General features: G+C 43.0%; 1 protein-coding gene across 1 annotated transcript in view; it reads right to left on the bottom strand.

Moving 5' to 3' along the window:
* The window catches only part of itga4 (integrin alpha 4), a 163540-nt gene that overhangs the window by 64401 nt on the left and 71734 nt on the right, over positions 1 to 27405 (bottom strand). The window contains exons 15-17 of the mRNA XM_078551939.1: positions 18073 to 18227; positions 7758 to 7910; positions 6985 to 7061 (exon numbers count right to left, since the gene is read on the bottom strand). Coding sequence (XP_078408065.1) covers positions 6985 to 7061; positions 7758 to 7910; positions 18073 to 18227 — 385 coding nt within the window. The remainder of the gene's footprint in view (positions 1 to 6984; positions 7062 to 7757; positions 7911 to 18072; positions 18228 to 27405) is intronic.

A 27405-nucleotide genomic window follows, 5' to 3' on the forward strand; every position in this document is an offset into this window, starting at 1 on the left:
CTCAGGCTCTACGTTGCCTCCACCCACTCCTTAGACTTAGCTTTGCACCAGCTTGGTGTAGAACTCGGACAAAGTAACGATTGGCGAAATACAGCCAGACACCAGGTTGGTGCCTGCAGCTCACAGGCTCCATTTAAATGAGGCCTAGGCCCCAAAATGGCTTTGACCCCCTTCACGTATGGAACGCCAGGAAACTGGCACACTCTATTCATTGCATCAAAGATAAAATCAACCCAATTTTGTTCTGAAGATGTAAAGGATGTGTTTTTCATTCTATGTTTGGTAAACACCCAAGGTGTAAATCTGGGTGTAAACCTCACCTTCAGAGCTGAGTTTGAAAAAAATATTGAACAATGACATCACAGGAAAACCGTAAGTTCATTGGTTGGTAAGAAGCTGTTAGTGAGTGTCTTTAAATAGCTGTAAATTAGAAAAGTGTATTATTTTTAAAGTAGCTGCTACTTGGATTTGAGTTGAGAAAGACTAGGAATAAGGTAAAGTCAGGGCCAGTAACAAAGTAATATAAGTAAACCAAAGCTAATTACAGTTAACATAAGGGAAGTAAAGTTAAGACATGGTAGGGCAGCTCGGTCATGTGGAATGTGTGTCCTGTAATGCTCGCGAAGCAGTGGACACTACTGGTAACCTAGATGACCACATGTGCAGGAAGTGTCACCAGCTGCAGAAACTTCAGCTCCAGGTTTTGGTGCTCAAGCAATGGCTAGAGTCACTGTGGTACATCCGCGAGGCTGAGTACTACGTGGTAGCACGTTTAGAGAGGTGGTCACACCACAGGCAGAAAGGGAACGGGCAGTCCAAGAGAACCAGGCAGGACATGCAGGAGTCTCGAGGTTCCGCTCGCTAATCGGTTTTCTGTTTTGGATACTGGTGAGGGCATTGGTTCCTCAGAGGAGTGCAATCAGAGCCAAGTTTGTGACATCATGAGCAGCTCGGCTGTACAGGAGGGGAGGAAGAAGAAAGGAAGAGCAATAGTGAGAGAGGATTCATTAGTTAGGGGAACAGACAGGCGTTTCTGTGCTCACAGATGCGACCGCAGGATGGTATGATTCCTCCCTAGTGCCAGGGTGTCATCAAGTGGCTGCAGAATATTCTTTGAGGGAAGGGTGAACATTCTGAGGTCACGGCCAACACTGGTATCAAGGACTTAGGTAGGAAGGCGGGTATGGTCCTCCAGACAGAATTTAGGGAGCTAGGTAGAAAATGAGCAAGCGGGATCTCAAAAGTAGTAATCTCCGGATTACTTCCAGTGCCACATGCAAGTAAGCACTGAAATAGGAGGATAAGGCAGATGAATGCATGGCTGGAAAGATGATGCAGGAGGGAGGGCTTTAGATTTCTGGGACTGGGTCTGGGGAAGATGGCACTTGCAGAAGCCAAATGAGATGCAACTGAACAGAGCTGGACTGAGTTCCCTGCGGGGCATTTTGCTAGAGCTGTTTGTGGGGCGGTGGGGGAGCTTTAAGATAACTTGGCAGGGGTGTGGGAACCGGGAGAGAGAGTTTTAGAGAGTAATACCAAGGTGCACAAGATACTGGAAGAGACAGATAACACTAGAATAGAGAATAGTTAGTTAATAGGCAGAGTAAGGGAGAAAGTAATGAAGTATAAATCAGGGTTATACCATATTTTTGTGAATGCACAGAGTATAGTAAATAAGACTTATATGCGCAGATTGCCATGGGGAAATATGATGTTGTGGCCATAAGAGAGACCTGGCTTAAGGCAGGACAGGACTAGGTGTTAAATATTCCTGGGTATTCAGGAAAGATAGAGCAGGAAGCAAAGGAGGAGGGGTGGCTGTATTGGTAAGGAGATCATTGCAGTCCTGGAGAAAGAGGATGCCCCAGAGGGTTCCAGGACAGAATCAATTTGGCTAGAGCTTAGGAACAAAACGGGTGCAATTACATTGCTCGGAGTAGTCTATAGCCCACTGACTAGTCGCGGGGGGGTGGGGGGAGAAAAGAGATATGGAGGCACAGATCTGCAGGGAAATTACAAAGAGGTGCAAACATTATAGAGTAGTTATGATGGGGGACTTTGATTACCCAAATATAGACTGGGATAGTAGTAGTGTAAAGGACAGGGAGTGGCAAGAGTTCTTAAGAGGGTGTTCAGGGAATTGTCTACAGCAGTATGTGTCCAGTCCAACAAGAAAGGAGGCACTGCTAGACTTGGTTCTTGCAAATGAGGTGGGCCAAATAGATCAAGTGTCAGTGGGGGAACATTTAGGAGACAGTGATCATTGTATCATAAGGTTTAGGAGTAACAGGAGTTACAGAGTAAGAATAATTAACTGGGGGGAGGGCCGACTTCACTGGGGCAAGCGGAACTGGCCTGGATAGACTGGAACCAAAGGTTGGTGGGAAAAAATCTGTAGGGCTACCTTCAAAGGAGAAATGGTTCAGGCACAGTTAAGGTATATTCCCTCAAAAGGGAGAGGTAGGGCAAACAAATCCAGAGCTTCCTGGGTGAAAAAGGAGATAGAAATTAAGATAAAGAAAAAGTATGCTTATGACAGGTGTCAAGTGGAAAATGCAATCGAGAACCATGCCGAACACAGAAAGTTCAGAGGGGAGGTGAAGAAGCAAATAAGAGAAGCAAAGAGGGGTTATGAGAAAAGACTGACAGCCAACATAAAGGAGAATCCCAAAGCCTTCTATAGGCACATAAATAGTAAAAAGGTGGTAAAAGGAGTAGGGCCAATTAGGGACCAAAAAGGGGATTTACACATGGAGGCAGGGGGCATGACTAAGGTGTGAAATGAATACTTTGCCGAGGAAGCAGATGTTACCCAGGCCATGATGACAGAGGATGAAACTCTGTCACTAGAAGGGTTCAAAATCGATAAGGCTGTGGTATTGGATAAACTGTTGGTACTTAAAGTTGACAAGGCACCGGGACCGAATGAGATGCATCCAAGGATATTGAAGGAAGTGAGAGTGGAAATTACAGGGGCACTGGCCATTATCTTTCAGTGTTCCCTGGACTCAAGGGAGGTGCCAGAGGACTGTAGAATTGCAAACATTACACCCTTGTACAAAAAAGGTTGTAAGGCTAAGGCCAACAATCACAGACCAGTCAGTTTTAATTCAGTGGTGGGGAAGCTTCTAGAAACAATTATTTGGGGTAGAATTGAAGGTACATAGAAAAATGTGGGTTGAAGAGCCAGCATGGATTTCTTAAGGGAAAATCGTGTTTAACTAACTTGTTGGATTTTTTTGAAGAGGTAACAGAGGGTTGATGAGGGTAATGCTGTTGATGTGATGTACGTGGACTTCCAAAAGGCATTCGATACAGTGCTGCACAACAGACTGAGAAAAATTATAGCTCATGGAATAAAAGAGAGTAGCAGCAACGTGGATACAAAATTGGCCAAGTAATACAAAACAGCGAGTAATGGTTAATGGATATTTTTCAGGCTGGAGGAATGTCTGTAATGGAGTTCCCCAAGGGCCAGTTTTTCCTGATATATATTATTGATCTAGATCTTGGTGTGCAGGGGACAATTGCAAAGTTTGCGGATGACGCAAAACTTGGAAGCATTGTAAACTGTGAGGAGAACATTGTAGAACTTCAAAAGGACTTTGAGAAATTGGTGGAGTGGGTAGATCGGTGGCAGAAGTTCAATGCAGAGAAGTGCGAGGTGATTCATTTTGGTAGGAAGAACATGAAGAGACAATATTAAATAAGGGATTCAACTCTAAAGTCTGCGCAGGAGCAGCGGGACCTGGGTGTATATATGCACAAGTCATTAAATGTGGCAGGACAGGTTGAGAGAGCAGTTAATTAATAAAGCATACAGTATAATAGTGGCATAGAGTACAAGAGCAAAGAGGTTATGCTGAATGCATATAGGATACTAGTTAGACTTCAGCTGGAGTATTGTGTACAGTTCTGGGCACCACGGTTTAGGAAGGATGTGATCACATTAGAGTGTGTGGGGAAGTGGTTTACAAGAATGGTTTCAGGGTCGAGAAACTTCAGTTATGAAGATAGATTGGAGAACGGGACCGTTCTCCTTGGAGAGGAGAAGGCTACAGGAGATCGGATAGACATGTTCAAAATCATGAGGGGGCTGGACAGAGTAGATAGGAAGAAACTATTCTCACTTGTAAAAGGATCGAGAACGAGAGGGCACAGATTTGAAGTGATTTGCAAAAGAAGCAAATGCGATGTGAGAAAAAACTTTTTCACACAGCAAGTGGTTCGGGTCTGGAATGCACTGCCTGGAAGTGTGGGGGAGGCAGGTTCAATCAAGGCATTCAAGAGGGCATTAGATGATTATTTAAATAGAAACAACGTGCAGGGTTACGAGGAAAAGGCTGGACAATGGCACTGAGTCATAATGCTCATTTGGAGAGCCGGTGCAGACGCAATGGGCCGAATGGCCTCCTTCTGCACCATAACAATTCTGTGATTCTGTGAGCACATTTAAATCCCAACTGACATTAAGTATGATTAGAATTGTTTTTTAAAATGTGACTCCACAATCTTTCAAGATATACAGGAAGGATTTTCTTCTTTAGTTACAGTATGCTGGATTTTGCTGTAACTTAAAGAGAGAGGAACATAAAATTGGGGAGTGAGCCATTTTACTGGCTCCTTGCTGCTGTTGCTATTCTCATAATTTTCTGTCTGAGGTGATGCCAGATGCTAAATTCATCACCCAGATGTCAGCAGGTATATTCAAACCAGGTGGTAATGAGTGGATAATGTCATATTATTCTTCCAATCATTACTGCAGTAGCAACGGTGAATAGGACTAGTTACTGTCATCCAGCATTGGGAAGGATCAGCAGAAAGCTGTTCAAAGTTTAAATTCTCTGAAAGGGTCAATATGAATATAGCATTCTGCAATCGATTCAGCCCTTCCCCACAGAAATTGTAAACATCACAGAAATCTTCCTTCACCAATTATACAGTTAACCTACATCCACCGTCGGAGGAACTTAAAGCCTACATGTGACACAGTATTTTTCTACTTCTACTTGCCAAGTTTCTGTTCAACACCAACAACAACTCTAAGTTATATAGCACCTCTACCTTAAAAAATGACATTTTAAGATGTATAAAGATAAAACTGAGACAAAGAAAGCAATATAAGAAAGGAGGACTAAAAGTTTGGTGTAAGTGCTGGATTTTAAGGACCACCTTAGTGAAGGAGAGCGGTGTATGGGAATAGAATTCCTGGGAACAGGACCTAGACAGCTGAAGGCACAGCAGTCAACCATAGGGTAAAAGGGAGGGGGTGCACAGAATCAGAGGAACCCTAAGATGGGGATTGGAGGGATAGGGGTCGGGGCAAAGCCATAAAGGAAATTAAATATGAGGACCAAAGTTAAAAAGTGATGGTTTGGGTACCAGGAGCCAATGTAGGTCATCTAAGGTAGGCTTGATGTTTGAGTGTGACTTAGTATTGGACAGCAGAGTTTGGATGATCTGAATATTTTTATGGGTAGAAAACAGGATAGCATCCAGAGCATTGAATAGTCAAATCTAAAGACAAGAAATAAACATATGAGGGTTTAAGCAGATTGAGGCACCAATAGGAGTAGGAACAACTATGGAGCTGAAAGTAAACGACCTTAGTTAGTACAGCGAGATTTTAAACAGTCTGGTTTAGTCTAAGACAATGGTAAGGAATGGGAACTGATCAGCAATGAGGGTTTGTGGGGGAGTTGAAGACAACAGTTCTATTTTCCCAATGTTTAACTAGAGAAATTCAGGTGAGTTTTAGCTCAGTGGGCTAAGAGAAGGGATGAGAGAGAAAGCAGGCAGTAGAGACAGCTAAACTTACCTATCTGTTACATTTTGAATATATCAGAGAGAGAGAGAGTTTCAATCAAAAACAATTCTGCCTACTTATATCATGCTGGGGTCAACAGACAGAGAAGTTCTGGAGGACACCCCAAAACCTCAAAGCAGCGTTTCCAGGGGAAAAAATCAGGACTGCCTCAAATCTGCGTCAACCACGAACAACAATGAAGGACTCAAACAGTGAACTCTCTATTTTTTTGCCTTTTATCATTGCATCTTAATTTGGACAAAAGTTAACCTCCTCTACTGTACAACTTGTAATTTTGCATATATGTGTGTGTGTGTGCATGCATGCGTTTGTGTATGCATGCGTGCATGCGTTTGTGTATGCATGTGCTGCGAAGAGGGGAGATTAGGTCAACAAGGCCTGTATTCACTGGAGTTAAGAAGAATGAGAGGGGATTTCATTGAAACATATAAAATTCTGACTGGGATGGAGAGACTGGATACAGGGATGATGTTTCCCTTGGCTGGGGGGAGGGGGGCGGTGGTGGTGTAGAACAAGGGGACACGGTCTTAGGATGCAGGGTAGGCCATTTAGGACCGAGATGAGGAGAAATTTCTTCACTCAGGAGGGTGGTGAACCTGTGGAATTTTCTATCACCGGAGACTGTGGAGGCCAAGTCACTGAATATATTTTGAAGGAAACAAACAGATTTGTAGGTACTAAAGGAGCCACGGGGCATGGGGAGAGAGCAGAGGTATGACGTTGAGATAGAGAATCAGCCATGATCACACTGAATGGCGGAACTGACTCGAAGAGCTGAATGGCCTACTCCTGCCCCTATTTTCCATGTTTCAATGAAGGCCAGGACGTGCGTTTACCTTTTTAATTTTTTTTACTTATTTACCCGGGTGGGTTTTTAGGTTCAATAAAAATTAATCCCTTAGAGTTTAAACTCAAGAAAGCCTGTCAGACTGAGTCCTTTGCAATCAGCAGGTAAATGGTGAAGTGCAGGCATTGAATTGATACCTTCATCCTCAAATTACAAAAAAAATCTGTTTCAAACAATCGAGTAGGAAGGAAAGGGCAAGTCCTAACCTAACATCTGTCTCCACCCAGTTGTAATATATACCAAAATATGTATGGAAACAGGTAGATCATCCTAAAAAGAATTAATGAAAACTGTATAATGCATTACCCACCCTGTCAGCGCCAGCTTTCCAGAAACCTGGAGGTTAGCAGCACAATCTTCAAACGCACACAATCGTTCAAAATATGTCTGTTCATAAAAGTAACATTCAGGTGTAAGAGTGAATGCCAATATGCAAAAAGAAACATTAGACAAAAACAAACCTTATTATGATAAAGGATATTTCAAAGCTATAACTGTCTAATCTCTGAGGCTATATAATAATAGATGAACTTTATGGAAAGGATGCACATACTCATTATCTCCACATAATGGGCGATAGTTGTATTGTGGTTCTAATATTGGGCTAGCAAAGTGGAGGATGAACACAGACCCTCAATGGAGGTTCTCGTAGCAAGGTGAACAAAAGGAGAGTGAGCACGAGCCAACAACAGCTCACAATAGTGCTGTGGAGGCAAAAGCAATATTCCTGCTCTTACTGATACCATATTCAGGTACGTAAGCTTAACTCTTCAGTGGCTTTTGGCTGTTTCGTTAAGGATCACTGGTCGGATGCCAGTTCCCAACATGCCCCGCTCAGTTTTTGTCTAATTTGGGATGGGTCCTGAAACAGGCGTTTGGCACGAGCATAATTCAGATGTTGTGATTGCCAAATTGGTACCTAGCTCACTTTCAAAGGGAGGAATTCAGGCGCAGGATGACATGACTCTAGATTGGTCCCTCTAACCCTGAATTACATTCAGATATCAGAGTGACACATACAATTTCTATTCAAAGGTCCTCAGCTTTATTGTTAGATGGTTTAAAATATCATTGTGTGCACACCTTGTTTTTGACTCCATTCACTTGGTTTTCCTTTTTTTGTAAAATAGGTTGGAGTGGAGGGAAAGCATCTGTGGATTCATTCGTTACAATGTGCTTCCCCAGGGAATAGGATGCTTCAAAGTAGACTGGTGTTATAATATCTCTGACTTCCCCCTTTTAAAACAGAAAACATAGTTTAGTGTATAATAGCATTAAAAGGGGAACATTTTTGGAATCATATCATTGCAATCGTGTTTTTAAGAGAGCAATTGACTGAAATTCAGATAAATAAAAATAGAAAATACTGGAAAAACTCGGGTCTGACAGCATCTGTGGAGTTAACATTTCGAGCATGTATGACCCTTCTTCAGAGCGCTGAACTGTCATACGGGCTTGAAACATTAATGCAGTTTCTCTCTCCACAGATGCTGTCAGACCTGCTGAGTTTTTCCAGCATTTTCTGTTTTTATTTCAGATTTCCAGCATCAGCAGTATTTAGCTTTTATCTTAAGATTCAGAGAAAGTCTATAGTACATGCTGTAAAAACTGGTTTAGTCACGTTAGGAATCAGAGAAGAGAAAAGGCTTCAGAGGGCCGTTAAAGATTTCCCAGGACAAATTCAGGTGGACTGACAGAACATGACAGAGATTTCAAATGGTTCCTCTGCCTCAGCCTTCACTTCTCTGGGCAGTGTTCAAACTTATGGGAGAGTTTGATAAGGTAAATGATAAAAATCTATTTCTATAGTGAGCCAGCAAGCAGAGGGCATACATTTGTCACCAAAAGGATGATCAAAAATGTTTAAGATTTTTATTGTACACAAGAGGCTGGTAGAACATGGAATACTGTATTAGAAATAACAATGGCAACAGAGTCCACAACAGTGTCTAAAATGAACCTAAAAATCTACCTTAGGTGGGGGAGCCTTTGGCCTGAAAGCAACATGAGAGGGGCGGAAGGATGGCCTGAAAATTACATCCATGGGGCAGATTTGGTACCAACTGCATGAAATGTATTCCCTATGGTGGGGAGAGTGGTAGCTTGCGGTTCTGGGTGTGGGGTGGGGGGGAGAAAGAGTTTTAACCCCCAGGTACGGGGCATCTAGAGGAAGGTAGGAGGTTAAAATAAATGGACTTGAAATCATGACCATAAATCAACTCCAACGCGGCCACCTCCAGGTTTAATGAGGCTAAGTTTGGATGTCAGAAATAACCTAGTCACCGAAGCTGGGGCTTTAATTAATGCAGGTGGTCGGGTACTTACGCAATTAGTATCCTCAGAAGATGATGTTAATGAGGTCTTTTTCAATTCTTTAAATTTATCGTCTCCAGTATGGGTTTCCCAGGACTTGGGTAAAACACAGACTAGAACAAGTAACACTTCAGTATTTAACACAAGTATTTAAACTTGTCATTGCGCCATTGGAATAAAATCTCTCTTATTACGGCTGGTTTCTCAGTTGCCTATTGGACAAACTTTTGCCAAAGAGCTCGTGTAGTTGTGGATTTTTCTAAACTTTGGAGGCTTTCAAAGTGATAACTTCAGGACAAGAGGCACATTGAACGTGTTTGACAGCACATCAGAAGAGGAAGACCATCACTATCCATCACAGTGACGACGTGCTGTGCTGGGATCAGCAAGTGCACAGATAGAATGTGCACAGGAGGGAGATGCACAGACAGGGGCCAAGGGTCGCAGGAAAATCACCACGGCCCTCAATACTTTTCCCCCTGATTCTTTCCAGCACACTATCTGAGATATATCAAGGCACTCAGTCTGTGGCATATACATGCATAAACCAGATGGTGGATGGATTGTCTTCTATGTCCAGGAATTAGATAAACTCCTTCTGTGATCACAATAGCCAGAACCAGTGGACACTCAGATTCACCTCTTCGGCTGAATTCCCACAGATTCACAGTGCCATCAACTGCACATGCAGCAATCAAGCAGGACCACAGCAAGCAGGAGAATTCTTCTTCTCAATGATAGCCTCTGGGGTTCAGCATTTATGTCCACTGAATAAAGTTTGGAAAGGATTATGCCTCTCCCCAACCTGGATTCACCAAAGCTGCCCTTGCCACCAGTGTCTGCTCATGCTCACTTGCGAGTTGTGAATCACCAGGTTAAAACTAAGTGAAGTGAATTTAGTGAAGTGCAAGTATCTGTGCTGGTGCACAGCTGTAGGTTTGGTAATGATGCAGCCTCAGAAGGAATGAGATCCTCTGAGGAATCATTCTTATGGATGACCTAAGATCTGTGTTCAATGCACAAAGACCGTAGAAGACAAAAGCAATATGATTTAATCATGGCAGAGTCATTGCCATACTCAGTCTTCCATAGGTCAGACATTGATGAAATGAAGTCAGCATGTGTGTGTCAAAGATATTAGTAATTCTGTAACCAGCTATATGTAAATTCCTTGTCTCTCCATCTCTGATAGACTGCAACTCAGATTTTTCCAATTATCTCCAGGGAATCCACCTCTGCATCCATGATCAGGACTATTTGTGGCAGCCCACCACCAGTCCTCTGCTTCTTACTTGTATTTTGCACAATCCTCTCCTACAAGTGACGAGAGAAACAGAACTGCGAGTGAAGGTCAGGTATTCACCCAATAGATGCAGTGCATTCTGTGCGAGTGACCATCAGCCAAATGGACCACACATTGCATAAGGACTGGGGTGAGTGACAATGGTGAATGGATAAATGGGGAAGTGCTGAAGAGCAGTGAAAGTGAAAGCTGCATGCTCCTGGAATTTGAGTGGGCGTGAGGAGTGATGTGATGGAGTGTGCTTGGCAGAACAAAAAGCAAGGCTGGTGGACTTAAAACACAAGAGGAGGATGCATCAAAAACTGTACTCAATTTTCCAGACTTAGTTAAGTCATGCAAATCAGTTCTGGCATTGGAGCACAGTCCTCCTGCTCTTCACCTTCAATCACACTTTCTTAACAAGAGCAGTAGGTTTTTTTTCCTCCTGTTGCTGAGGGAAAGGTATGTCACTCCTGCCCTGACTACCTGACAGTAATTCCAGGGGTACATCTGTAGGCCCAGGTGCTCCTTTGCTCTATGTGCAGCAGTGATCATAACACATACTGACTCCTCCAATTTCCATTTGCATAATGTCCCTTTAAACTGCAGTGAAGATAATGTCATAGGGGTGTGCATCATCCATCCCTACTGTGCATCTTGGAGACGCAAAAACCAGAATTCAAAATTATTGCTTCAATTCAGTTGCAATTTCAAATTCTGTCCTGCTGACTTGACTTCTGGGTTTCACCCACACATGCACCGCTTTAAGATTAATATCAGAGCCACTAATTCTGTTAACTCATCTGCTTAAATCAACTCCACTCTGGTCGTTTAAGGGGGCATTTGCGAGACTAGAGATAGTTCTTCAGAGCCAGAACTGCAGTGACACAGGCTGTCACGTTAATGGGAAAATCTGATTAAAAACATGACAAAAGAGATGTCTCCAGATGTTGACACAATTACCATTGAAATCCTCAGAGGAACTGCTGACATAGAACTTTTGAATGGAAGAATGACAGGATATACAGATTTTAATAAGGTGCAGTGTTAAGAGCCAGAAAATTTCAGTCAACAATTATTTATTTAGAAATTGGTAGGAGGTGGCAAAATCTTGCAAATAGCAACCTCTGTAAAAAGCCAGTTTTTCTGTCAGTGGACATTTCCAATGATGTTGTTACAAATATACAGGTATGGATTTGATTGAGAAGGGGGTGTCATCTCCTGTGATGTTGCCTACAGTTAAATAACAAATTAGCATTTAATATCTAGATAAAGAATGGCACTTTGGCAATGCATCAGAGGGTTACCATCACTCATGGAATTGCACCACCTCGTAAATCAAAAAAAAATTAGGAATATGGTGAAAAAATGTCAGCACTCACGTTTGTTCCAGCATACCAGTTCCATTATGGAATTGAAAAAACTAGAATAATTAATGCAGGATGTGCTCATCTTTTCACAGTTCAGTGTGCATAGATAGAAAGGCCAAATAGGAAATTCAGTGCTCCCAGTGAAGAGCCAAGTTCAAAGGGAAGAATAAAGCAAATTTGCTGGAAAACAGCAAATGCTGCACCATCCAAAGCATCATAGCTTGACTTTTATCTTTACAGATGTTGACTGGCCTGTCGTACTTTTCCAGAATTCGGTACTCAGGCTTCTAGAAGTTGCAGTTTTGCTTTTATTCTACACACCCGGAAGTTTCTGATTCAGTTCCTGGGGCAGGATTTTTTTTTTTTTTTTGTAAAAATATACTTTATTCATAAAATATCTTCAATCACATTCCAAACCATTTCAAAAACGACATTACAAGGGTACAATCCAGGTTAAACTTTTACAAAATGTATCACCAGGTGCATCAGTACAAACAATATTACAATCATTTACAGCCTTTCATTTTGATCTGTACAGCCCGAGGGGCTCTAAACAGTTCCCAGTCTCTCGGTGCGCTGTGGTAGAAAGGTCTTAGACAGCGACCCTTCCCCATTGCGCCTTTGCGGCAGCTGCCCCAAGCTTTAGTGCGTCCCTCAGCACGTAGTCCTGGACTTTGGATTGTGCCAGTCCGCAACAATCGGTCGGGGACAACTCTTTGTGCTGGAAGACCAACAAGTTTCGGGCAGACCAAAGCGCCTCTTTCACCGAGTTGATGATCCTCCAGCTGCAGTCGATGTTTGTCTCGGTGTGTGTCCCTGGGAACAGCCCGTAGAGCACAGAGTCCTGTGTCACAGAACTGCTCGGGATGAACCTCGACAGCAACCACTGCATCTCTCTCCAGACTTTCTTTGCAAAGGCACAATCCACAAGGAGGTGAACAACGGTCTCTTCCCCACCACAGCCACCTCGAGGGCAACGTGCAGAGGGGGTGAGACTCCTGGCGTGTAGGAAGGATCTGACGGGGAGGGCCTTTCTCACCACCAGCCAAGCTACGTCTTGGTGCTTGTTGGAAAGTTCTGGCGATGAGGCATTCTGCCAAATGACTTTGACAGTCTGCTCGGGGAACCATCCCACAGGGTCCACCCTCTCCTTTTCCCTCAGGGCCTCTAGGACGTTACGTGCTGACCACTGCCTGATGGACTTGTGGTCAAAGGTGTTTTTCTGCATAAATTTTTCCACCAGGGACAGGTGGTACGGCACGGTCCAACTACTTGGAGCGTTCCGCGGCAGCGTGGCCAGACCCATCCTTCGCAACACCGGGGACAGGTAGAACCTCAGCACGTAGTGACACTTGGTGTTTGCGTACTGAGGGTCTACGCACCGCTTGATGCAGCCACACACAAAGGTGGCCATCAGTATGAGGGCGATGTTGGGCACGTTTTTTCCCCCTTTATCTAGAGGCTTGTACATCGCGTCCCTGCAGACACGATCCATTTTCGACCTCCAGATAAAGCGGAAGATGGCTCGAGTGATCGCCATCGCGCAGGAGTGTGGAATGGGCCAGACCTGCGCCACGTACAGCAACAGCGAGAGTACCTCACACCTGATGACCAGGTTCTTACCCGCAATGGAGAGGGAGCGTCGCTCCCACATGCCCAGTTTCCTTTTCACCATAGCCACTCGCTCCTTCCAGTTTCTAACGCATGCCCCGGTCCCTCCGAACCATATCCCCAGCACCTTCAGGCCGTCAGCCCTGACAGTGAAGGGGACAAAGGATCGGTCAGCCCAGTTCCCAAAGAGCCCTGCCCACCGCCAGGATTGTCCGGCTTCACCAAGAGTCAACGGACTTTTGGTACCTCCCCTGCGGCGAGTCCCTCCACAGTGGGGCTGGAAAATTCCAACCCTGGTCTGTGCCATGTTATTTAGTGCCAGCTGCAGCATTGCAATTGGCCTCAATGTCCTAGGTTAGGGAGAGAAAGATGAACTTGGGTCTCTGCTCTTAGTTTTGTTCAGTGAGCCTAGAACACACATATCAGACAAGTGCAACAACAGGGATGGATGTGATGCCCTCCTCAGCTGAATAATCACTCAACAATGACTGTTCAGGCTCAGATATGAAGAATGACATTTAGGCAAGGTACATTTGGACAAGGTACATGAAAGTAGCTGGCAACTGTGGAACAGAATCTCACTAAAGAGTGCTTTACATAATTAAATCAAACAAAAGGAATTTAGCTGATTTCTAAACACCTACTGGGCAAAATATCCCAAGCTGTTTGTGTAAGCAACATAAACAGCTTGAAGCTGTGACTATTACAATGCTGGACTTGATTAAATTATTCCCAGGTGCATGTGATGACAGACAATGATTGTCCTTCCACATGCACACTGTTTCCATTCATATATACCTGCTTGCCTTGACCTAAATTGAATGTCATTTAATCCATATTAATTTTCTACAAGGTCTCTTATACATCTGCAGTACATTAACTAAATATATCTAATTACCAATTGATTATTCTGTTCTCTGATTTGATATAACTTAAGTGCATTCTAGTAAGCACTTTATTTGAGAGGTAATCAAACATTTATCCTCAACAGCTTCATTAGTATTACACTGCACTTTAGGTAGCAACATGTAGGTTCCTTCCATTTTAAACTAATAGCACTAGTACCTGGTTCATTTTCACAGACTCTAAAAGTGTGCATGGCAGACATTTTAAGAGCCACGTGACACCTGAAAAATTCTAGAGATTTCTCAATCTCTTGTTTTCTGCAAAATAGCTGATTACAATTTCAAACTGTCCATTTATTCAGGCGTCTTTAATTACACTAATAGTACTTAATATTACAAACCATTTTTATTGCATTTCATTTCATGAATAACAGCAGTTATTATTCAGCAGAGAACTTATCTGTGAGTTAGAGGGGCATGCAGGGAGGAATAGTGTCCTTGGGGACCTAGAAAGGTAACCTTCTGAGTTCATGCTCTTGGCAGTGAGCCTAGCCTCTTGGCAGAACATATTGGAAATTTAGACATGTGCTGACCAAGATTTCCTTATCCATTAGAATTAATAGACAGAAGATTGTGAATGGTGCATGCCTTGGATTTCCAATAAGTGCTGCGGCAGACACCACTCCCCACTGAGAGTGAAAACTCTCAAAATTACCTCTCAAAAATATGGAATGAAATCCAGGCCTGAGAGATTCAAAAGTGACAGTAGACGTTAAGAGTCTTAAGTAGGAGTACTAATCATGGATGCATTCCCCAATTGTAGGGAAAATGTGACAGCACTCTTAGAACTGTGAACTCCCATGCTGTTTGGGCAGCCTCCCGATTCCACAGGATTACAGGGGATTTAAAAATGTAAATAAATATAGCATGCTTCCTGCTTACTTTCTATTGGCGGAGGTAGTGCATGGGCAGTTAGTGGGCTGGAAGTCCCAAATGCAGCAACCCCAAAAGGACTTCTTTTCTTAAGTGAGATTTTGGATCCCAGTGTGGTGTGCCTCAGAGCACATTGGACATGGGGAGGTATGAAAGTGGCATGAGACTCTTGGATGAGAATGCAAGGTGGAGAATATAATGGTTTGATAGCTCTTCACAGCAGTCAGCTTTGTTTTGCAGGAAGGGGATGAAATGTGCTTCTACAGAACAGCAGGATAGCAGATGGCACAGGTGCAAGGATCCCTAGTATGCAGGTCTATGGCAGGATGCATCCTGAATGATGATGCTCTGACTGGCAGCCTTCCTCATTCTCTTCCTCAGAGGAAATCAGTGCCTCCCCAGCTTCCTCTCACACTAGTTCTACTCCACTTTGAAGTACCATGCTGTGCAGGGTGCAGCACACCACCACTCTCTGTGAAACCCTTGCCGGCCCATATTGAAGGGTGCTCCCAGGTCAGTCAAGGCATCAGAACTACATTTCAAGCAAGTCTATTGTGGCCCTAGTTATTAGGAACTCTGATTGTACCTCTTATTTGTGTCCGTTGTAGGGTTATACACTGGTGTCGTCAGCTAGATTTTCAATGGGTATCCCTAGTCACCCAGGAACCACCTACTGGGGCAGAGTGGAGGTGTGAAGAGCTGAGGCACCTTACACTTCTGAAGGATAAAGGTGTCATGGTAGCTCCCTGGAAAGTTTGCGCACTCCCACAGGATCCTTGGAGTGGTGACATACCAGCTGCACTTTAGACTGGAAGCCCTTACGATTAACGAGTACACCTGGCCAATCTTATGAAGCCTTGATCACCATCTGGGTGATGCCCTGGACCTGGGGGGAAATCCTATCACTGACATCAAGCCTACAGCCATTTCATACTTGATGTACAGGGATGGCCTCCGAAACAACGCTCCCATCACCTGAAAGATAAAGCAATGGGCTGCAGATTGTGAAATCCCACAGATGTCAGTGGCTGCGCACTGGAACGAGCCTGGATAAAAATTCAAGGTGATGGTAACCTTCATTACCATGGGCAAAGGGTGGCCACCTGCTCCTACAGGCTTTGGGCCTTTCTCCAGGAGGGTGCAGTGGTCTGCAATCACCTGACGCAACATCCAGAACCTTTGCTCTAACAGGTTAAGGAAGCTGACCCTTGACCTGTAGGCCCTGTGTAGTGGGCAAAATCTTCTCAATGCAGCCATTCAGCCATTCCTTCTGTTGTGTACAGATGTCATTCTCTAGGCTGAATGCTCCAGATGCTGGTCCTGGATTGCTTGCTGCCCCTGCCATTGTGGATGCTGAGCTCTAGGGCGCAGCAGCTTCTCTTCAGTGGTCCTAACTCGGAGTAAGAGGCACCATTTCCCTGTGTAAGGTCACAGGCTGAAAGATCAATAGAGCTGTTTAGGTGTCCAAGTGCCCCCAATGAAGTGGCACAACGCTCCTTTCAGCCAAACACTATCCAATATATTAGCCTTAAAGAGTTGTTCCCATCAGCACCAGCCTTTGACAATGGCTGATCTATTACTTGTCACTGTCCTGCTTTATATTGGGACTGAAGCTGACATGAAATCAGCAATCACTTTCTGCTGTGCAGGTAGCTTCTGATTTTCCTGCAAAACAGATTCCAATTTGAGCAAGTTTTTCAACTAATTCAGGAGCATTTGTGCGCTGCCATTTGTTAAGTTTGGACTTCTCAAATTAAATTCTGGCCAAGATCTTCCAGTCAGCGGTAAGGCTGGGCACGTTGCCACCACCGACAAGTTTACTCCCACCGATGTTACCCATTTTCAGCCATATTTTCTAATCCCGGCTGAAGGAGTAAAGGGTAGTGCAGCATCTCCAGGGTAACTCCAGCAAGCATAGGAGAGGGAGGAAGGGAGAGGATACGTGACTTTTTTTTTTACAGCAGCAGCATATTCAGGTACGTTTATATAGGGCTCAAGTCTTTTAATGAATGGGACAGGGGCAGGCAGGCAAGGGGGCGAGTGAGCGGGTGAGTGAGTGAGCTACCGAGTGAATGAATGAGTAGGCGAGTGAGTGACTGGCTGAGTGTGTAAATGGCTGAATGAGTGAATGGGTACAGTGTTCGAAGTGGGTAGTCGGTTGGTCTGGATGTGGGACGGAGAGTAACAAGGGGGCTCGGTTGTGGTGCTCATTTGAGTTACACAGCTCATGGGCTAGGTATTAAACTGTCTAACACTTTCAGGATAAATATGCAGGTAAGTCCTTCATATCTGGCCCATCTCCACCCCGAGCTCAGGATCAGAAACCATTTGTAGAGGGTCCTGATCAGCTGGGAATCAGCCCATTGGAAGTTTGAACTTCCCAGGCAATTTCTATGCATATCTCAGTGGCCAAAAAATTCAGAAACATTCTGGAAGATTGTGAGCTAGTGAAGTTGGTCAGAAAGTGGAAGATGATCAGAGACAAAACTCACTTCAAGCAATTCACCCCATGTCACAAATGAGGTGCAAAATGGGATGAAAGCAAAAGGTTCACATTTGGGCAATTCTGAGATTGACAGCTAATACTAAAATATTTCCACAGGCACATTAACACTTCTTTCCATTTTCAAATTTGTCATATTCAAAATTATTTTAGTTTTGCAATTCCAGCTCTTCAGTCAGTACTGCAGGAAACTCCTGTATCCCAACCAACCCAACATCTCTGCTTACCAAATTGCTACCAATTTTGTTATTTTAAATAATATCAAATCTACTTATCTAGAAATGAGGACTGAATTCCTGGCTTTAAAATGGATGCTGAACTGTGACTGTACAGCCAGGCACATTTATCCCTTCCGTCTGACCCTGCTTTACCTAAGAATCATTTTATTCAGTCTTCCCATGTGCAATGCCACAGGGAAATTTCACAGCCATATAAAACGTGGAAGAAAAGTGCAGGAAAAAAATCTCAATTTCAATTAGATTTGCTTGGTCTATGTATAATTACAACTGGAAAAGTTAAGAGAAGAAATGATTCAGCTTACCTTCATGAATGCTTGATGAGTGTTACACTTAATAATATTGTGATAGAGTGCAATCTGTCCTGAACTACTATTCAAGTTGCCATTAGAAATTAAATTGAATCTGGAAGGAAAACCATCCCTTCTGTTGACATCAGTGCTTATGTTGTAGAGCAATGCTGAAAAATAAGAGATAGAAATGATTTTTGTTAACATATAGTTTGGGCTGTTGCTCTGGACCAAATTCAGAACCATGCAAAGTAATTGGACTGTGCATTCAAATATGTACATTGAAAATAGACAGAGCTACAACAACTTCCACTTCATTAAGGAACTGGAACTTGAACTCTTCAACTCCACTCTCCCAGGTATTTGTACACGCTCTATACTTCTTGTTCTGTTGAATTTTGTGGGTTCAGACCTTTGATTCTGAAACAAACCACTTCCAGGCATCAAATATTGTTCTTCAATATATTATTCAAAGTCTCCATCACAACAAAGTTCACCTCGTTATTAAGGCATCCCATCAATCCAATTAGGCACCCTTAACAGTTTAATTGGGTTATATTTTTGCTACGCTAGAAAAAAAGTTGACAAGCTTCTACCTTGTCTCGAAGTGATTGTCAATGGAATGGAGTATTGTAAAAGAAGGAAGATAAACCAAAGTCTTTGAATATGCTACAAGTGTTGCTACAAACTTTGCTTCACATCAACTGAACATAGCAATATTTTTGGAAAAGGATATAGTATAGATTTGGACATGCATATTGAATGCAATAAAACTATCCAAATTAAAAATACATGCAATATTGTATTGTGTGCTTAAGGTAATTTTATGAGAGCAACTGCAGCAAAAGCATAAAAAAAAGTGTTATTTTACTCTTATACAAGCCCTCCTTCACCAGGAATGTATATTGGGAATTCAAGCATGGAGCTCAGTGGACAGCATTGGATTTACCATCCATTATGGATGAAAAATCCAATGAAAACTACTCAGCTCCATTCCAGAATTACCAATATGCACAGCTACTGGTTAAAGTTCCATGTTGGTAATAAAGGCTTAAGGTTTGCCCAACAGCATAAAAAAGCTCTCTCACCCTACTTGATAAAACAGGAAGTGTGTCTAGTAGCAGCTTCAGTTTAGTTCATTATATTTACCATGCCATTCTAAACTATAACAAGATACAGCTACTTGACTTCATTGCCTGGCCTTCTCTTATAAGGTCATTCGGTTCAGTATGATAAAAGCACAGAACCCGATTGGGCTATTTTAACACAATACCAAAAAACTCTTTTTGGGCAGATCAAAACATTTATTTATATATATATTTTTTTCTTTTGACAGATACTCAAGTAGCACCCTGTAAAATAAGAATACTTACAGTCTGCAAGAAAATTACTTTTCAAGTAGGCAGTGTTGTTTATGATTCACTTCGTGTTTGGGCAAAAGTAAAAAGCACAAAATCTTCTAAAAACAGGAAATGTGTACACCAAAAACCTTTTTCCCCAGTGTATGCTGGTTTCCTCAACTTTAATCAGTTCTCTTATCTTTCAGTATCTTTTCATGCACGAGACTAAAACAGCTAAAATCAAATTAACAAAATGAAATGCAGCCGTTTTATTTTAAAATAGTCTACTCCCAAGAGACACCAATTGCCCATTTCTTCACCCCACTGCCTTTCCTGCTTTACCTTAGCTTATTATTCTACCTATGTAGTCATAGGCCTTAACATAATTCCATAGTAAACTGTTCTGTCTGTAGTCAAGTTAACACACAAAGCAGTACAGTTATTCTGCTGTGGTCTTGGTATTATGTAATTACTGTCAATTTGTACAATATTCCTTCACCAGCACAGTCAATTCTTAGTGATTTTTTTTAAAGATCTAAAAGGAGAATACTGCCAAAGATTCAAAGGTAGAAAACAAACTGAAACAGAGAAATTCATTTGTTTAATAGACTCATTCACAAAGGGAAATTTCATTCAATTATCATCTTAAAATAACTACAACAGCATGAACATCATCAACACAACAATGTACGTGCAAGTGCTCTGAGCTGTTAGGTTTCTTTTCCCAAATAAAATGTCACAGTTCTACATTTAACTCTTGCCAATTTTAGCAAAAAAGCTATTTCAACAATTTTGCTATAGCAGCTAGATGTACTTTTTCAAAAAATTCATTCTTGGCATGTGGACATCGTTACGATCCTCGTGGGGAAACCATAAACTAAAATAACCAAATGACCCAAAAATGAAGATTCCAGTTATTGTAACTTTTACTTCAACACAAACCAGAATCAATACAAATTGAACATGAATCATCAGGCAAACAATACTACAGGTAAACAGGTTGATTTTACTTTAAAAAGTTAATACAACAAAACTACATCTTATACAACCACAAACATTCACATCAGTCCCTGCACAAATGTGGCACTACATAGCTAGGCAGTTCCACAACATACTGTTCCTTATTCATACAGGGTAGGTCAGGTGTTCTATCTGACAACACATTTCACCTTTGAGCTTCTTGGGTATGATCGTCATAAGCAAGGCACAATTCTACAAACCCTCTCCCCCTTGGGTCACAACAGTCCTGATAGTTTAGCTTGGAGTTCCTTTTCAACTGACCAACCAATAACACCCTGATTCACAGTTTGACCACTTCTGAGAAAACATCCATCTCTTTCGTGTCTCTGAGCTATTCACACAGCTTTCCAGGTTTTAGACCTTTTTAGCTAGCTTGCATAGCATCTCCAAGAGCTCTGCCTCCTTTTCAGAAAAACTGACTGCTTCCTGAGAAAGCTTTGCTTCTTCTCCTCCCAAGAATTCTGTATTCCTCTCTCTGCCTCTGGCTGCTTTCTCTTTATGTCTGCATCTATGTGCTGCAGTCTGTTTCAGTAACACAGGAGTTATGAATGGTGCTGAACATGGCACAATCATCTGTGAACATCCCCATTTCTGACCTTATGATGGAGAGGTCATTGATGAGGCAGCTGAAGATGGTTTTGCTTAGGACACTACCCTGAGAAACTCCTACAGCGATGCCCTGGAACTGAGATGGTTCACCATGCTGCTGCAATAATAACAAACATCGGGATCCAAATGTCGAAGGAGCCTTGGTTAGTTGCTGTGTGAATCTTGTAGATGGTCCCCCTGCTGCCACTGTGTGTTGGTGGTGGAGAGCGTGAATGTTGAAGGTGGTTGATGGGTGCTAATCAAGTAGGTTGCTTTGTCCTAGATCGTATTGAGCTTATTGAATGTTGTTGGAGCTGCAGTCATCCAGGAAAGCAGACAGAAATCCATCAAACTCCTGACTTGTGCCTTGAAGGTGGTGAACAGGCTTTGAGGAGTCAGGGAGTGAGTTGCTTTCTGCAGAATTCCCAGCCTCTGACCTGCTCTTGTAGCTACAATATTTAAATGGCTGGTCCAGTTCAGTTTCTGATCAATAGTAACCCCCAGGATGTTGATAATGGGGGTTTCAGTGATGGTAATGCTATTGAATGCCAAAGGGAGATGGTTGGATTCTCTCTCTTTGGAGATAGTCATTGCCTGGCACTTGTGTGGTGCATATGTTACTTGCCACATATCAGCCCAAGCCTGAATGTTGTCCAGGTCTAGCCAGTGCTGCCCATGTAACGTGAAAGAATAAAAAGAGAGAGCAGCTACCATGAATTAAACAGCATCATAGTCACTGAATTGGCTAGCACCACCTCCAGGAGTAATAGGTACTCATGAGTTTACAATTGTATTTTGAACATTAGGAAGCTTTAGCTGTTGAGAAAATCAATGCCAGAAGGACATTTCTTTGTCAAAAGAATTTTGAGTGCATCAACTGTTCAACAATTCATGTTGGTGAGATGTTTGCATTTTTAGATGAATTTACATTATAAATATTTACATATTGGCTTTCAATATTGAATGATGATGGGACTTAAAATTGTAACATAGGAAATAAGATTCCTGGACAGGAAATTACATATTGTTACCACACTAATTAACCTCCCATAGCAATGCACACAGTAAGTTGAAGAATATGACCACTTTTCCAATGCTTTCTGATGTCTTCATGCTGTTGCTTTTCTCAGAAAACAGTGCAGAAGAGGCCCTTCGGCCCATCGAGTCTGCACCGACACGTGAGAAACACCTGACCTACCTACCTATATATAAAAACAAAAAACTGCGGATGCTGGAAATCCAAAACAAAAACAGAAATACCTGGAAAAACTCAGTAGGTCTGGCAGCATCGGCGGAGAAGAACAAAGTTGACGTTTTGAGTCCTCATGACCCTTCAACAGAACTAAGTAAAAATAGGAGAGGGGTGAAATATAAGCTGGTTTAAGGTGAGGGGGTGGGGGGAGAAGTGGGAGGGGGTGGCTGTAGGGACAAGCAAGCAGTGATAGGAGCAGATAACCAAAAGATGTCACAGACAAAAGAACAAAGAGGTGTTGAAGGTGGTGATATTATCTAAAAGAATGTGCTAATTAAGAATGGATAGCAGGACACACAAGGTACAGATAGCTCTAGTGGGGGTGGGGTGAAATAAGACTAAAAGGGCGTAAAAGGTATAGATTTAAAAATAATGAAAATAGGTGGGAAAAGAAAAATCTATATAAATTATTGGAAAAAACAAAAGGGAGGGGGAAGAAACGGAAAGGGGGTGGGGATGGAGGAGGGAGTTCAAGATCTAAAGTTGTTGAACTCAATATTCAGTCCGGAAGGCTGTAAAGTGCCTAGTTGGAAGATGAGGTGCTGTTCCTCCAGTTTGCGTTGAGCTTCACTGGAACAAAGCAACAAGCCAAGGACAGACATGTGGGCAAGAGAGCAAGGTGGAGTGTTAAAATGGCAAGCGACAGGGAGGTCTGGGTCATTCTCGCGGACAGACCGAAGGTGTTCTGCAAAGCGGTCGCCCAGTCTGTGTTTGGTCTCTCCAATGTAGAGGAAACCGCATTGGGAGCAACGAATGCAGTAGACTAAGTTGGGGGAAATGCAAGTGAAATGCAGCTTCACTTGAAAGGAGTGTTTGGGCCCTTGGACGGTGAGGAGAGAGGAAGTGAAGGGGCAGGTGTTGCATATTTTGCGTATGCATGGGGAAGTGCCGTAGGTGGGGGTTGAGGAGCAGGGGGTGATGGAGGAGTGGACCAGGGTGTCACGGAGGGAACGATCCCTACGGAATGCCGCCAGGGGGGGTGAAGGGAAGATGTGTTTGGTGGTGGCATCATGCTGGAGTTGGCGGAAATGGCGGAGGATGATCCTTTGAATGCGGAGGCTGGTGGGGTGATAATGCCTGTGACATCTTTTGGTTATCCGCTCCTATCACTGCTTGCTTGTCCCTACAACCACCACCCCCCCCACTTCTCCCCCTACCCCCCCACCTTAAACCAGCTTATATTTCACCCCTCTCCTATTTTTACTTAGTTCTGTTGAAGGGTCATGAGGACTCGAAACGTCGACTTTGTTCTTCTCCGCCGATGCTGCCAGACCTGCTGAGTTTTTCCAGGTATTTCTGTTTTTGTTTTGACCTACCTACCTAATCCCATTTACCAGCACTTGGCCCATAGCCTTGAATGTTATGACGTGCCAAGTGCTCATCCAGGTACTTTTTAAAGGATGTGAGGCAACCCGCCTCTACCACCCTCCCAGGCAATGCATTCCAGACTGTCACCACCTTCTGGGTAAAAAAGTTTTTCCTCGCATCCACCCCCTAAACCTCCTGCCCCTCACCTTGAACTTATGCCCTCTTGTGACTGACACTTCAATTAAGGGGAACAGCTGCTCCCTATCCACCCTGTCCATGCCCCTCATAATCTTGTACATCTCAATCAGGTCACCCCTCAGTCTTCTCTGCTCCAACAAAAACAACCCAAGTCTATCCAACCTCTCTTCATAACTTAAATATTTCATCCCAGGCAACATCCTGGTGAATCTCCTCTGCACCCCCTCCAGTGCAATCACATCCTTCCTATAATGTGGTGACCAGAACTGCACACAGTACTCCAGCTGTGGCCTCACCAAGGTTCTGTACAACTCCATGACCTCCCTACTTTTGTAATCTATGCCTCGATTGATAAAGGCAAGTGTCCCATATGCCTTTTTCACCACCCCACTAACGTGCCCCTCCGCCTTCAGAGATCTATGGACACACGCGCCAAGGTCCCTTTGTTCCTCAGAACTTCCTAGTGCCATACTTCCTTGTCAAATTACTCCCTCCAAAGTGTATCTCTTCACACTTTTCAGGGTTAAATTCCATCTGCCACTTATCTACCCATTTGACCATCCCACCTATATTTTCCTGTAGCCCAAGACACTCAACCTCACTGTTAACCACCTGGCCAATCTTTGTGTCATCCGCAAACTTACTAATCCTACCCCCCACATAGTCATCTATGTCGTTTATATAAATGACAAATAATAGGGGGACGAGCACAGATCCCTGTGGTACGCAAGACACTGGCTTCCAGTCACTAAAGCATCTTTCTGTCATCACCCTCCGTCTCCTGTAACTAAGCCAATTTTGAATCCACCTTATCAAATTACCCTGTATCCCATGTGCATTTGCCTTCTTTATAAGTCTCCCATGTGGGACCTTGTCAAAGGCTTTGCTGAAATCCATATAAACTACATCAACTGTTGTTGGTTTCTCTCTTTCCTTCTGCTAGTCTCCCCACAAACCTTATTTTTGTTACTCTCTATACTCTCTTCTGAATGCAAGAAAATAGGATATACAAGCAAGAGGCAGCCATTTGGACCATTCAACAAGATCATGGCTGATCTTATACTTCAACTTCACCTTCCTCACTATCCCCTTAATCCTTTAATTTTCTTTGTTCCAAAAACCTACCAATCTCAGTCTTCAATACGCTCAATGTCAAACCATCCACAGCTCCCTGGGGTAGAGAATTCCAAAGTTTACAACCTGTTGAGTGAAGAAATTTCTTATTCCACTCCTAAATGAGCAAACCATTATTCTCAGACTGTGACCCCATGTTCTAGATTGCCCAGCCTGCTCTTAGCATCTCATGCCCCTTAAGAATTTTATATGTTTCAATTAGATCACTTCTCATTCTTCTAAATCCCAAGGGATACAGGGCAAGTCCTGTATCCAATCTCTCCTCATAGGGAAATCCTCTCATCCCAGGAACCAGGCTAATGAACCTTTATTATACTCCCTATAGGGAAAGTATGTCTTTCCTTAAGTAAGATCAAAAAACTGAACATGATACTTCAGCTTCATTGTCTGTTTCTTATTTCCTTTGGAACAGCAAGTATAACATGCTGTGATGGAGACAGAAACCACCAACACCTGGAAGTTGCAATTGGGGTATGGGCTGTAGGAACAATGGCCCTCAACAGCTTCCTTCCCACCCTTTTCCTCAAAAACTTATGCATGTTATTAGGAACAATGTATAACCTTACGTTTAATTTATGTTTCTATTTGTATGTTAAGAATGGTTCTAGTTTAATTTAAAGATTTTTTGTGAGCTTGGTGCCGGGAAATCTGGAGACCCTGTTTGTATGCATGCATTTTTAATGCAGTTTTGCAGCCCTTGAACTGGTGAGAGGGATCACAAAGAGGTTAGTAGTTGAGTGACTTTAGGGGGAAAAAAGTAGAAAAAACTGCGCTGTTGCCTAGCGACAGGGGTCCAGCGACACACAGGGACACAAGGAAGGGCAGTTCAGTCAGTGTGTGTCTAGTAGAGAGCGAAGGCAGGAGTTCTAAGCTCCCTAGTAAGAAATCCTGCAAGTCTGCTGGGGAAATGAGTTTAGGGAACTCATGTGTTTGCTCTGAAGTTAAAGTAATAGGGAGTTTAAATTGTGGTTTTTTTTTTGGGTGCCTCAGGGACAGATACCAGCTGAGGGAAAGCGTCTAATGAATGCTCAGAAACCTGCCGGAAGAAATCTGTTTGCAACTGTGTCAGCCCAAACAAGAAGCTGTGGTATTGAGACAGTGGTAAATCTTCACTGGGGTTGTGTGTGTGTCAGGGTATTGCTGGAACAAAAGGAGTAGGGTGAGCTTGAATTATTTTCTGGGGTTTGTTTTGGAATCTTTCCAACCTTTTTGTCTAGTGTAATATAACTAATTTTTCTTCTTTAACTACCGTTTTATTCTGTGTTAAAAGTACACTGGCATATTCTCATGAATGTGTTCAGTAACTGACATCCACAGTCTCTAAAAAAATACAAAGTTAAGATATATCAAGCCAGGTTTCACTCTGGGATCTGACTTGTCGAGTATTATCAGCTGGGAATGTAACAATGTCCCAATTCTCACTTCCATTGTGTCTCCTACCCCTTCACCATCTCAAAATCTATTCAGCTTCCTGTTATAAATACTCTTATCTTTCTCCTTTGAATTAGCTATGCAATCCCTGTATCAATCCATGTCCCATTTTCAATTATCCCATTCTTAACTGTCCATCTATTGTCACTTGCTCTCCCAAAAGGCGTAAGAGAGAGGCCTCAATACCTTTTTTCTCTCCACCCCCTATTCAGCCTTCCTCTTTGCTTCACTCAGAGGCTTTATTTACTTTCCGAATTCAGTATAGAAAGTGAGTCACAGTAGAATGTAGGAGGAAACTATTGGCCTGCTTTCGCTCCAGTTGTGTCTGTCTCTCTCCCAAAACCCACTCCCCCATCTGCCCCATCACGGTCGTTAGAAACTAGACTTTCCCTCATATGTGTGAAGAATTAGACTAGATCTATTAGAATTGTTAACAAAACAGTTATGGAAAATTAGTTAGTTTCAAAATTCAACTTTTCTTTAAAATCTAAGTCCTTATTGAATTGAAGAATGACCATCTCTCCTTCATCTCCTCCTTTCTCTATTTTTGACCTCTCTGTGCTTCCTTTAGACTTAGTGGCCCAGAACTTCCATTCCTGTTGGGGGGAGTAGGGGTCATACCCCTGTGGTACCCCAGAAGATGACCCACAAAAGTCCCCATGCAAGGACTGCACGAGAATTGCCCAGGAGTTTAAACTTCTGATGAGCAATTATCCTGCACTGGGAACTATCCGATACTCTAATCTAAATCAGAGACTTCGGATGGTTGATGGATGCCCTTGCGAATGGAAAGTTGTCTCAAGTGGTGTTCCACATGGCTCGGTGTTGGGACCTTTGCTGTTTGTGTTATATATTAACGATTTGGACGTGAATGTGGGGGGCATGATTGGGAAATTTGCAGATGACACAAAGATTGGCCAAGTAGTGGATAGTGTAGAGGATAGCCACAATCTCCAAAACGATCTAGATGGGTTGGTGGAGTGGGCGGTAAAGTGGCAGATGGATTTTAACATAGAGAAGCGTGAGGTCACACAGTTACAGGGATTACAAAATAAATGGGAATATACTAAGAGGGGT

This window comes from Cetorhinus maximus, chromosome 11 (assembly GCF_964194155.1).
Source record: "Cetorhinus maximus chromosome 11, sCetMax3.hap1.1, whole genome shotgun sequence".
Taxonomy (NCBI): Eukaryota; Metazoa; Chordata; class Chondrichthyes; order Lamniformes; family Cetorhinidae; genus Cetorhinus; species Cetorhinus maximus.